At 43.0% G+C, this 12,525-nt stretch overlaps 1 protein-coding gene across 1 annotated transcript in view; it reads right to left on the reverse strand.

Annotated features, from left to right (window-relative positions):
• Positions 1 to 1,780: 1,780 nt before the first annotated feature.
• Positions 1,781 to 12,525, reverse strand: part of Ube2r2 (ubiquitin conjugating enzyme E2 R2) — a 54,375-nt gene continuing 43,630 nt past the window's right edge. The window contains exons 3-5 of the mRNA XM_055618593.1: positions 11,221 to 11,318; positions 4,149 to 4,283; positions 1,781 to 2,916 (exon numbers count right to left, since the gene is read on the reverse strand). Of these exons, the coding sequence (XP_055474568.1) occupies positions 2,697 to 2,916; positions 4,149 to 4,283; positions 11,221 to 11,318 (453 nt within the window). The 3' untranslated portion in view covers positions 1,781 to 2,696. The remainder of the gene's footprint in view (positions 2,917 to 4,148; positions 4,284 to 11,220; positions 11,319 to 12,525) is intronic.

Consider the following 12,525-nt stretch of genomic DNA (forward strand, 5'->3'; position numbering starts at 1 on the left):
AATTAAATGGCTTTGCCTTTGAATCTCTGTTAAGAGGGCAGTGAGAAAAAAGGCCAGTAGAGCCCAAATTGTGGTTTTTAACTTGTTAGCTGAGATGGTTTTTTTGTTTGTTTGTTTGTTTTTTTAACATGGGGTAGGGTTAGCCCATGGGGAAGTAGCAATACAGGCATTTTTTTTTTAATTTCATGTTTTTATTAGACAGATGGGCAGAAAAAGACAAAATAAACCACTAAAGGGGAGGTCAACACAAAACTTCTCATAAGTTAAACTGAAAAACCGTCTACATTTTTAAGAAAACTATAAAGTCAGGTGTGTCTGCTGGTTTCAGTCGAAATTGCATCTGAATCTTTTCAGCTGTAAGTGTAAACCTTAATGCGGGCGGGGGAGGGCAATGTCCCTTCGTTGGACACGATCAAACATAAGGGAACCAGCAAAGAGTGGGCAGGAGAGAACAGAGGAGGAGCTGAAAAGTACTGTGTGGCGAACAGAATTCTGGAATGGTAAGAAAAAGTGAGACTGAGAGAAGCAACAACAGAATCATGATGATATACTTTCTCCACTCAGCCTCAGGAACATTCATTCAGTGAGGCCTTGATTAGACTAAAGAGGAATCTTGTTCTTTTCATACCAAGTAACCAGCACAACTGTGCTCAAAGGTTCTACTTGTACCCACTCCATCTACTCTCTAAAGAGAAACTTTGCACACTCAAGTGCACAGGGCATGTTCTCGGGAGCCTGCATATGGGTCAGCATGCAGTGTCTGCCTTAGCTAGAACTGACCACACCCCCTTCAAAGGCTGGCTCTAGCTCCCCTGCAACACAGGCCAGCAGGCCCACAGGGCCAAGATAGTAGCATGCCCTAGAATGAGGTGCTTTAGCACCGAAAGGCTTAGTTTTAGGGTGCCAAGAGAGTAAGAAAGACCAAACTACAGCTGTCAACTTGGGGGGGTGGGAGCGGGGGGGAGGGGGGGACTCACAGCAGGTTGCGGGCCATCTGGGAGCATCGGGCTGCTTTCCCCCTGGGAAACACAGCACACAGCAGCTGTGTTTCCCAACCACTAGACTCAGGTACAGCCCCGCCCTGTGGAGATAAATAACAGACCAAACTTTTAAGAGGCCAGAGAACTGCTGAGAAACAGCATTCATTCAGGAGAATTTCAAGAGTGAATGAAAACCCTGAGATCAGAAAGGAGGAGCCATGAAGAAGGAAGAGTCAGCTTCTCTGCAGTAGAGATCTGTCTGCCCTTTGGTTCTTTCTGAGCTGTGATCTGAGGATAAAGAAGGGCCCTAGCCTTCTGAAGCCTGGTTAGAGCAGTTTGCTAAGCCAGGGGCAGAAACCCGCTTCAAATCTGAAGGCGCTAGATAGGATCTTGATGGAGCAGAGTGTGACTGACACCTGGAAAACAAAACTGCAGCAATTGCCTAGACTAGAAATTGTCAACTGGGGCCCTGCTAAAGTGAGATAAGTAGGGCCGGGTGGGGGAGCTCCAAGAACAACTTCTGCTTGCATTCTATGGCCGAGGTACATTGAAAGGAGAGAGAAGTCCAGATCATATCCAATTAGTCCCAAGTTACACACATCCACAATAATCACTATCAGCATAAGTAGCTCAATTACAACCAAAATCTCAACCTAGGATTAATACTGAGTGATTGAAAGTAGCTACTTAAGAAAATGAAAAACCTCCTGTGAGAGTATCTGAGACACTTCCTTTCCAGCAGTGGCCACCAGCAGTTCTCACTCTCCCCCTCAACAGAACCAACCAAAACTGGTATGATCTTGTCTTTGTTTTCATAACCAAAAATCAATATGCACTAACCTCCACTTCCCCCACACACACTTGTTCCACTCTCTGGTGGAAAAAAAAAAAAGTTATCCTACCTTTAAAATAAATAGCAACCAAGTGCTCGGTTCTATGTAAAGTATGAATATTTATTTCAGGCTTTAGATCCCAATCAATTCCAAAAAACAAAATCTGATTTCTCTCCTCGGAGTAGCTGCAGCCTCCATGTTGGGACGATCTCATAGAGGCAGCACATTTCATTAGACTTAGCAAGAGCAAGTCCCTGATGCCCCCGCATCCCAGCCTTAGGAAGGGAAAAACGAAACTCACCACCACAGGGCTGGACAAATGCACACGCACTAATATAAAGGAGCAGCTAAACCTTGGCAAATCGGCTTTTTTTTTTTAAGTTTGTTTTGTGGGGTTTTTTTTTTGTTGTTGTTGTTTTTTTGTTTTTGTTTTTTTTGTGTGTGTTTTCCCCCCATTTTCTTTTGCTACCCAATATATGCAGCACTTGCGGACTCCCAGTGGGCCCCCAGCTTCAAACACAATGTCTTAGACAGGCTAATTCTTCAAGAATGTAAAAAGAGACAAACGTGTTTTGCTGTGAACATTCTGCAGAGATGAAGTGAGGTGGGAGTTTGAGGGGTGGTGGCTGTTTTTTTAAAAAGAATCAATACAGTGATGGAAGGGTAAAGAATGCAAGAATTCAGACATTCTGTGGAGGGTACTTTCTCTCCATTAAAGGTCCATAAAAAGGAGCAAGCTGAGATCTGGAAGGGTCAGCAGGAGCTGTGTTGTTTTCCCTACCCCATGAGTAAGTTTTTGCTGAGGGGCCACTGTAGATCCCCACTTGCTCCCTTCCCTTTGGCCTGAGACGTCAGGGCAGTACAGGGGCACTGAAGGAACATGTCACGACTCCTCATTCCCAGAATCATCATCATCATAGCAGTCGGCATCTTCTTCCTCCTCATCTTCATCATCAATGTCGTCGTCATACAAGTCGTCATAAAGCAAATCTGAGCTGTTGTCATTGGAAGGCACTTTAGTTTTGATGCAGTACTCTGCCAGGGTTGTGGGGACCTTCACTCCATCCTTTTCTGCTTCAGCCTTAGTAGCTGAGACTTGTTTCCTGAACAGAGGATAACAACAGTAATTTTATGGAGGTCTGTGTTTTTGTTTCAAGAGGGTTTCACCCTAACTCACACTGGCTTTCAACTCTAAGCCCTCCTGCCTCTCTCCTTAGTGCTGGGATTATGAGCAAAGGCCATCGTACTTGGTGTAGAAAACCGTAGAAGACAGACTTAAACCTGACCATGATCAAGGTTCCTGTTGATCACATCCCACCCTGCAGACAGCAGACACCTGGCACCACAGCAGAGCTCTGAGCCATCAGGTGTCATGGTGGGGTCCCTGCCTGACACTTCAGCCTTTCTTGTTCATGGCTGCATGGGTCAGGTCAGCAAGCCACCAAGCATCTGCAATCTCCTGTCTTTTGCCTCCCATCTCCTGCTAAGAGTGGGAGAATCAGAAACATCAACACTGCTGGCTTCATATGTGTGTTCAGGCTTGCAGCAGGTGCTGGGAATCAAACCCAGGGCATGGAGTACTAATACAAGTGAGCTACGGGCCGAGCAGTGATCCACATGGGAGGCTGCCAGAACGTTACAGTCTCAGCCTTGACACATCCTGCTTATGCCTACCAGGAATTCCCTCAGTTATCACCTCCCTCAGAATGTGCACTGTATCAGATCAGAAGCCCTGGCTTTCTCGGTCTTTTTCATTACCCAGAGGTGGCAGATAACAGGTGTGCAGCAAATGTTGAGTGTGTATAAGTTAGAATAGTTTCTTTCCAAAAGCTTTCCGAAGCCATCAAGATTGTGGGACGGTTGCTGGAGAAACTGAAAGCATGATACCACTTTCCTCAAGCTTTAGTTTGCTGCCAGGCCTTGCATACGGATGTTCCTGTGGCCTCTATAGGGTTGTAACATTACATGAACCAACCACCTGCAATTATTGTTGTAAATCATTCACTCCAATGGCACAGCATGGTGATGTATACTGTAATCCCAGCACTTGGGAGGCAGAAGCTGGCCCTGTGTTCAAGGCTAGCCTGGCTTAACCTGGTCCCCACAACACCCACAAGACAACCAACCAACCAAAACAGAAAATACCACAAGTTTTGAACTACTTTCTAGTGAGCTCACTTTTTGTTGTTTATGTTTCTGTTGTGGGTTATTTTTCAAAAGCTAAGTTCATTAGTGACTACTCCATAAATCTAATTGAGAAATTGTTTTAAAGTAAACAGGGCATTAAAATTTGAATTTAATCCCCTAGCTCCAGAATGCACATGGTTTGCCTTACCTAATGATCTCAGCGTATTCCTTGTCTTTTCCTTTACTGTCCCTCCACTTCCTGAACATAACTGAAGCATCCACATTGGCTGGAGAAAAGGTGTTGGGCTCATTAAGCAGTGAGATTACACTTAACAGGATAGTCCTGGAAAGGAGAAGAGTCCGTGGTAAAAAAAAAAAAAATCCATAGCCAGAAGTACAAGGTTCTAAGAAATTAAGCGTCAGTTTAAAATTTTTTCTCCCTTAAAATATCTGATACAAATTTGAGGTTATAGCGTCTGATGACTTATATCTTCAGAGGCTGGTGGGATGGCACAGGTAAAGGGACTTGCAACCAAATCTGATTGATGACCTGAGTTTGATTGCCTGAGATGAACATGACAGAGGAAGAGAGCCAACTCCTCGAAAGTTCCAGAGACGCAGAGACCCACAATCAAACAGAGAGAGGCAGACAGAGAGAGAGAGAGAGAGAGCGCAGGTTGGATGTCTCCATTAAGTCCTTTCCTTCGGTAACCCCATGGAAGTGAGGAAGAAGTAACTGTGGGAACCAAAAGTTGAGGACACCAACATGGCCCACAGAATCAACTAAGTGGGGTGTAGTGGGGCTCACAGAGACTGATACGACCACTACAAGCCTGCGTGGCTCTGAGCTGGGTCCTCTGCATATATGTTATGGTTGTGTAGCTTGGTGTTCTTGTGGACCCCTGGCAGTGGGGGTGTGGTATCTCTGTTCTGGGGACCATTTTTCTCCTACTGGTTTGGTACGGGTTTTTTTGTGCCTGGTCTTATTTTATCTTCTTATGCCTTGTTTGGTTTTTGTCCCTGGGAGGCTTGCTCTTTTCTGGGGAGAGCCAGGTATGTGCATGTGTGTGCATGAGTGCATCTGGTAGAGAGGGGAGGTACGCGGGAGGAATGGAGCAAGGAGAAATGTGGTTGGGATATACTGTATGAGAAGAACAGAAATACATTTTAAAGATCTGCAATTTGTTTTGGTGATGGACAGCTGATGCAGTAAGAGAGTGCCCACCCACCCACATCAGGCTGCTCCCAGCGGTCTGAAGCCTCTGGCCTCATTGGTTGCACGCACGCACCCACAGACAAATACACAAGTACACACTTAAAAGCAATCTTTTTAAAAAACTGTTTTTTAGCAGTCAGGAGGCTACTAAGCTAGGCAGAGCGGTGAAAGTCTGTGACGTCAGCACTCGCCAGGCTGAGGCAGCCTGGCCTGAGCTAGTGAGTGAGGTCCTATCTCAAACAACTAACTGAGGGAGGGAGGCAGGGAGGGAAGTGGGAATAACATGTTTTTTGTTGTTGTTTCTTTTTGTTTTTTTCTTTTTGGAATGACATGCTTAATTTGCTGAAGTTTTTTCCTAATGTTATGGCAAGGACAGAGCGTCTGTCATGTAATTGTTCTCAATCACACAAAGCCCTTTTCAAAGAAAACTTTCTCGATAGTTAAAAATCCCCCACCCCCATCCATACCTACACACATGTACCCAAACACATGCAAAAAGTAAGCTAGTCTCAGAACACATGGGCATGGTGGTACAGACTCTGAGGCAGAGGCAGGTGGATCACTGTGAGTTCAAGGCCAGCCTGGTCTAAACTTCTAAACCAGCAACGGCTACATAGTGAGACCTGACTATAATTAGAACGAATGAATGAATAAATGAATGAACGAACAAATAAAAAACAGCCTGGTTTTTTTTGTTGTTGTTTTTGTTTTTTGTTTTTATCCCTCCCCAGTCTACATATATATCCCAAACAGCATTTGGAAAGCAAAAAGAGAGCTCATTCTTAAAAACCTAAAGCTTAACACAGAAATTTGTAAATAGGCTAAGTATAATCTGGTTCTTTGCCAGAAGTAAACTCCATATACTACTGCTACCACTTGTATTAGCTTCATCTTCTACCCTGACTCTGCTAATTAGAATAGATCCTTTGAAAAGGCAGACAGTAGCACTAGAAGATAACCCAGTTAAAACTCTGTCTTCACTGCATGTTTCAACATGGAGGGGTGTTAAAAGAGGACATCCAGTTCTAACTGGGGAAACAGGGCAACACATGGCAAAGGCCATGGTTTAACTGGTTCACATATTACAAACAGTTTTTATTTATGCTGCTAAATCAACTAAGACATTTCAGTAGTTCCCACTGAACAGTGCTGAGACTATTGTTGGTGTATTCCTATGACACGATGCAAAAACAAGGATTCCCGAGTTAAATGCATGAAAATACAAAGTTTAAAAACTAAGAATGAAAGGCCAGCCTGATCTATATAGCGAGTTCTAGGATAGCCAGAGCTATGTAGAAAGATCCTGTCTCAGAAACAGCAGCAGCAGCAACTACAAAACCCACATAAGATTGTGGTGGGCACACTTCTGAGGATCAAACTCAGAGCCAGAGAAGTAAGCAAAAAAAGTAACTTAAAGGACTTATGACTGACTGGGTGCAGTGGCACACGTTTGTAATCCCAGCATTGGCAGAGGCAGGTGGTCTACAGAGGCCAGACTGGTCTACAGAGTGAGTCCAGGACAGCCAAGCTACACAGACAAACCCTGTCCTGAAAAACAAAACAAAACAAAATTTATGACTGGATGAAGTGTGTCTGTTTGCATGCATAATACAGCATCAGTCTTCTCCTTCCACCTTTCTGTGGGCTCTGGGGATGGAACTTACACTGCCTGCTTACAAGGTAGTGCCTTTACTCACAGAGCTAAGTATGGCAGCACACACCAAGCAGTTGGAAGGAAAAGGCAGTATGATAAGGAGTTTTAAGTCTGAAACTAACCTGAGCTACATAGCAAATTCCTAGCCAGCCTGAGCTAACTAATGGTAATGGTCACTGGTATTCAATACGGAAAAACCAAAGGAACAAATAGCATCTTCCTGGCCACAAGTGGGGTTTAAGAGAATCCTAGGGATAGTGTAGTGTGCCTGCAGCATCCCCCGTAGCTGTGCCTATTCTGCAGCAAATGCTGTAGCAGACCCTGGCTGCCTGCCCTTTCAGTGGATAGAAGAAACTCCATATTCAACTGTGGCTGCTGGGTTAGGGCCATCCAGAACAACCACTTTCCTACAGGAAAAAGGAGGGATAACAAATAGTTCTGGAGATGCGTCTCACAGTATACCTGTGATGAAAGCAGCTTCTGACAGATTTCTGTAGGTCTTAGCTTGGCTATAGACAGAAAAAGAACTAGGGCAGGTTTTGTTTTTCCCACAAGTAGGAGACAAGGACCACTCAACACCATTATCCTCACAGGGTGTCTGAATGTCTTCCAGAAAGGAGTCTGGCTACCCTTCAGAGATGGTAAAACCATCAAACTTTAGTGGATAACAACAGGATTTTTTTTTTTTTTTTTTTTGCTTGCTTACTGTTCCAGTCAATTCTTACAACTGTACAGACTTCAGCTCTTAAAGGTTTTATACTCTTTAGGTCACAAAAACCCTCTTGTACACAACTTTACCTTATGAATACGCCAACTTGCATGCTCAACAGTCACAGAGCTAAGCGTAAGAATCCCGAAAACATGAGAGTATGGTGCCAGTGCCATGCAGCGGCCATAATTGATAACAGAATAAGCTGGACTCCAGCCCAATCCCCTTACTCAGACAAGCTGCTGAACACTGACAATTTATTGCTGTAAGTCACGAGGTGGTACTTTCCTGACTTCACTCTCAAAGACTACCAGGTGATGCCAAGCAGACGAGGTCCAGTTCCTGCATGACCTCTAGAAACTCACCATGCAGCCAGTTCCAAAGCAAATGCCAAACACTGAACTTTTACACAAGGATCTCGGCATGATGCCAGTGCCTCTGCACAACAAAGCAAACCTGCATAAAGGCAGGAAAATATGTTTCTGTGTTAGGAGAAAGAGCTCTCCCCTCTCTTAAGACAGGATGTTACTATGTAGTCTATAACTCATTATGTAGATCAAGCTAGTCTTGAACTCACAGAGACCTGCCAGCCTCTATTTCCTGAGAGCTAGGATTAAAGCTGTGTGGCACCACAACCATTCCAAGGAAAAATATTTTCAATCCCTGGTAAATAGCAGGAATACAGCATCCAGGAAAAGAGTGTCATGATTAAAAATCTTGTTCCAGGCACTCTCTCAGAGAAGCTTCTTCTCTCAGAGCAGAAAAACATTGATTTAGCACTCAGCCTACAAAGAAATAGCACCAGGGCTTTAGACACCATTTCTTCAAGGCCCATGGTGTCAACTAGCCCTGAGAAATAAACACACACGCATACTTCAAAGGACAATCAGGATGGGTGTGTGTGTGTGTGTGTGTGTGTGTGTGTGTGTGTGTGTGAGAGAGAGAGAGAGAGAGAGAGAGAGAGAGATGAAATTTCAATAAACCCTCTAAAACTTTTATGAAAAGTAGCCCTTATCCTTGGGCGTAGCTTCCAAGCAGGTGATATCTATCTCTGGAGAATAGCAAGTGGCAAACAACACAGTTCTATGATGTTTATCCTATAAACTAGGTCTATGAAATAACAGAAGCAGGCACAGTGTTGCATTCTTGTAATCCCAGCAAGAAGGAGGATGAGGCAGAAGGTTCAAAAGTTCAAAGAGATCCTCAGCTAATAAGTTCAAAGCCATCCTGAACCACATGAGACCCATACTGGGTATGGTATGGCACAGGACTTTAACCCCAGCATTGAGGGGCAGAGGAAGATGGATATGTGTGAGTTCAAGGCCTTCTGGTCTACAGCATCACTATCTGTACACCAAAGTACCTGAGACCTTTATTACAAGAATGCATTCTATTGATTTGAAACAGTACTCAGGGCCTTGTTCATAAAATGAGTCCTATTCACTGAATTCACTGAAAGGCAAAGCCTAGGATTATGACCTAAGTACCTCTAAGAATTTGGGGGAGAATGCTCCTAATAGACTGAGCAAAGGCTCACCAGTGGTTTGATCTCTCTAGCACTCCAGGTGACCAGGCATTCTTCCTCCTTCCTCTGAGGAAAGCAGGCCTGCGTGCTTCCTTTAAGCTGTGCCTTCTCACAGTGTTAGGGGCCAAGAAAAATAAAGTTCCTTTTCACACAATATAGTGGTACCTAACACTGGTAAAGAAGACAGCCACTAAGTGACTAATGGGTATGAAATACACAGTCAGGACACAAGGAGGAGAGGTGCAATTTCAAACTTATAAAATTTTTGTTTTTAGGAATTTCTCACTTAAAACTTTCACACAACAGTTGACCATGGGTAACCAAAAAAAAGCAAAGTACACTGTTGATTTAATTATATTCTCGTATTTGGAAAGTAGAGCATGGCAAACTCTCAAGCAGCCTCCTCAACACTTGAATAAACTTAAATAAGAATTAAAAAACTCCATAACTTTCGGTACTTAAGAGTCTAATAAAGCTAGCTCCTATACACAGTATTTAATATCCAGGGCTCAAAACAACAAATTAGAACATATTTTAATAAAATGTTTAAAATAATTCTTATTTTCATGTACTCAGCATTAAGATTAAACATGACGTTACATAAAGTGGATGGGTTCTGATACACATATAGAGCAAGCAGCTATTTCTCCCTACAGGCAAAAGTCACTTTACATTTGACAGCGAAGACAGATTAGCTTGAGCAGACCTTGAGCAGCAGTAGTCAAACAACAGGTGCCATCCCAGCAACTCTGCTTGGCTCTCAAAAACACGGGAAGTATGGCCCCAGGCTTTCAGATCAGAGAGCCAGAAATGCTAAAGGTACCTCTGACCATTACAGTTAAAGAGTAATAAAACCTAATACCTTGAGTATGTTAAAACCAGAGAACACTGGTATACCACAGATAAGTCTTATTTGTTATCACACATGATGGCTAATACCTGAGGCAGGACTATCACAGGAGTTCAAGACCAGCCTAGGTTACACAGAGAGTAACCGTGCCTCATAGAAGCAACAAAAATCTTTATCTTTTCTTTTTTTTTTCTCCAGACACAAGGTCTTACTGTATAGCACTGGCTCCACGTGTATTGTGTAGACCAGGCTGACCTCGAACTCATAGATTTGACTACCTCTGCCTCCTGAGTGCAACACCACACTGTCCAAAATGTTTATTTCTTACTTTACCAAAACTAGAACTAGTTGGGTATGACTAAGTACTTCAAAATAACCCCAGTGGGGTTGGCAAGATGGGTTAGCAAATAAGGAGCTTGCTGCCAAGCCTGATGAACAGAGTTGGGTTCTGGGAATCCACATAACGGAAAGAGAGAATTGATGTCTGCAAAATTTGACCTCTGACCTCAACAACTCAAGCTATAGGACATACATTTGAACCCAATTAATTCATAGATTTAAAAAATAATTTAAACAGAGAGGTTGTGGGATCTAAGGAAGGGTAAAATTTAATGTCAGAGGAAGAATCTGCTGGAGGGAAGTGAGAATTCCAACTACCACTGCTCAGTTTGAGTCAACACTTCAAAATGACTGTCAACACAGAATAATGTGACCTGTCATTACTAAGGCCAACGCAATTATTTCCACTGTCAGCACTGCTCTGTATTTTCCCTATATCCATGCTTCATACCCCATTGTAAAGTCCGAGCCATCACAGCCTCTTATCCCCACTCAGAGGGGACCATCCCAACCCTCCAATAAATCTTTTATTCTAGGTCTGTTGTGTGATGTGATTTCTGCAGCACTCCTTGGCTCTCTGATCACCAGCAAAACCAATGCTCTGGCTAGAGAGAAAGCTATCAAACACAAAAAGATTCTGCAAACAGAATGAGACATGCCCCAACAGCCAAAAAAAGAGAGATTCAAGTAGCAGGTGATTGTAGTACCTGTGTATTTGGGAGGTTGCGGTAAGAGGTTTATTTGAGCCCAGGAGTTTGAGGGCAGTCTCAAAAATAGCCAGGTGGTAGTGGTGCTAGCCTTTGATCCCAGCACTCAGGAGGCAGAGACAAGCAGATCTCTGTGAGTTCAAGGCCAGCCTGGTCTAGTGAGTTCCAGAACAGCCATGGCTTACAAAAAGAAACTCTGTCTCAAAAAGATGAACCAACTAACAAACAAATAAAAGCAGAACAAAACATAGTTAATATCATTTCTTATATAACACCTTACCTCACATTCTGAGTAGGATTCCACCTTTCAGAGGGCAGTTCTCCACTCTGTGGGTCATCTACAGGCGGATGAAGAATTGAAATGCATACATCTCCATTCTATGAGGTAACAATACGACATTCAGTAAACATGTAAAAAACTGATATAAGCAAGGTGTGATGACACACACCTGTAACCCCAGGACTCAGCAAAAGGATCTCAAGTATGAGGCCAGCTTAGGCTACATTATATACTAACACCTAGTCTCAAAATACACACACATGCACACGCGCGCACACACACAAAACCATGATAAAGGCTAGGAATGGTACATGTTCTTTACTCTCAAGCACTTGGTAGGCAGAGGCAGGCAGTTTGAGGCCAGCCTGTTCTACACAGCAAATTCTAAACCAGCAAGGGCTACACAGTAAGAACCTGTCTTAATAAAACAAAACCAAAAAAACCAAAAATGTAATGAATAGGCACATCATTTTTTTTTTTTTTTTTGCTAAAAATTTTCCTTGTTCCCTTTTACTATAGGAAAAACAATCCTCCATGTTCAAATAAAAAGCTGAAGAAGAATTAAATATTATAAAATTTTATCTGAACCAGGTATAATCCCAGCACTCAAAGAGACAAGAGACAGAACAGTCACTCCCAAGTTTGAGGCAGCCTGATCTACATACATACATACACACACACATAAATACATACATATAGTGCAAGTTCCAGCTATACAGGGCTATATAGAAATAGTACCCTTCCTCAAAACAAAACACCAAAACATCTGGGCCAGTCTCCAAGACATATGCCCTGCCTGTTAGCACCACCCTTCTGGTACAAACAAAAAAACAAACAAACAGGATAACTCCTGAATATGTGGATAAAAACTGCTGGTTATTATGGTTTGCAGCATAAAAATAAGATCCAATCTAACAAGTACATTCAGATTACTTCGAACACATGTGCCACACAGAGGTATATAAACATACATATATTCAATAGAAAATAATAGGTTAAGTAAAATATAGTCACTTGTTTCTCCTCTTCCCACACCCTCTTTTCCCTGTTATTGATTTTTCAAGACAAGGTTTCTCTGTGTAGCCCAGGCTGTCCTGGAACTCTGTACACCCAGCTAGCCTCAATCTGCCTGCCTCTGCCTCCTGAGTGTCACCAATGCCCAGCAAGTCATCTGTTTTATATAAGAGAAAGCAAAAAAGCAAAGATGGGAGGTGAGGAAAAAGCAGATGTTTAAATAATTATAAAGTAGAGCTTCTAAAAACAGTGTGCTGGGTGGCAGTATCAGCAGCACATGGCTTTAATCCC

The sequence above is a fragment of the Psammomys obesus genome, unplaced genomic scaffold (genome assembly GCF_907164565.1).
Source record: "Psammomys obesus unplaced genomic scaffold, mPsaObe1.curated_primary_1811, whole genome shotgun sequence".
Classification (NCBI taxonomy): Eukaryota; Metazoa; Chordata; class Mammalia; order Rodentia; family Muridae; genus Psammomys; species Psammomys obesus.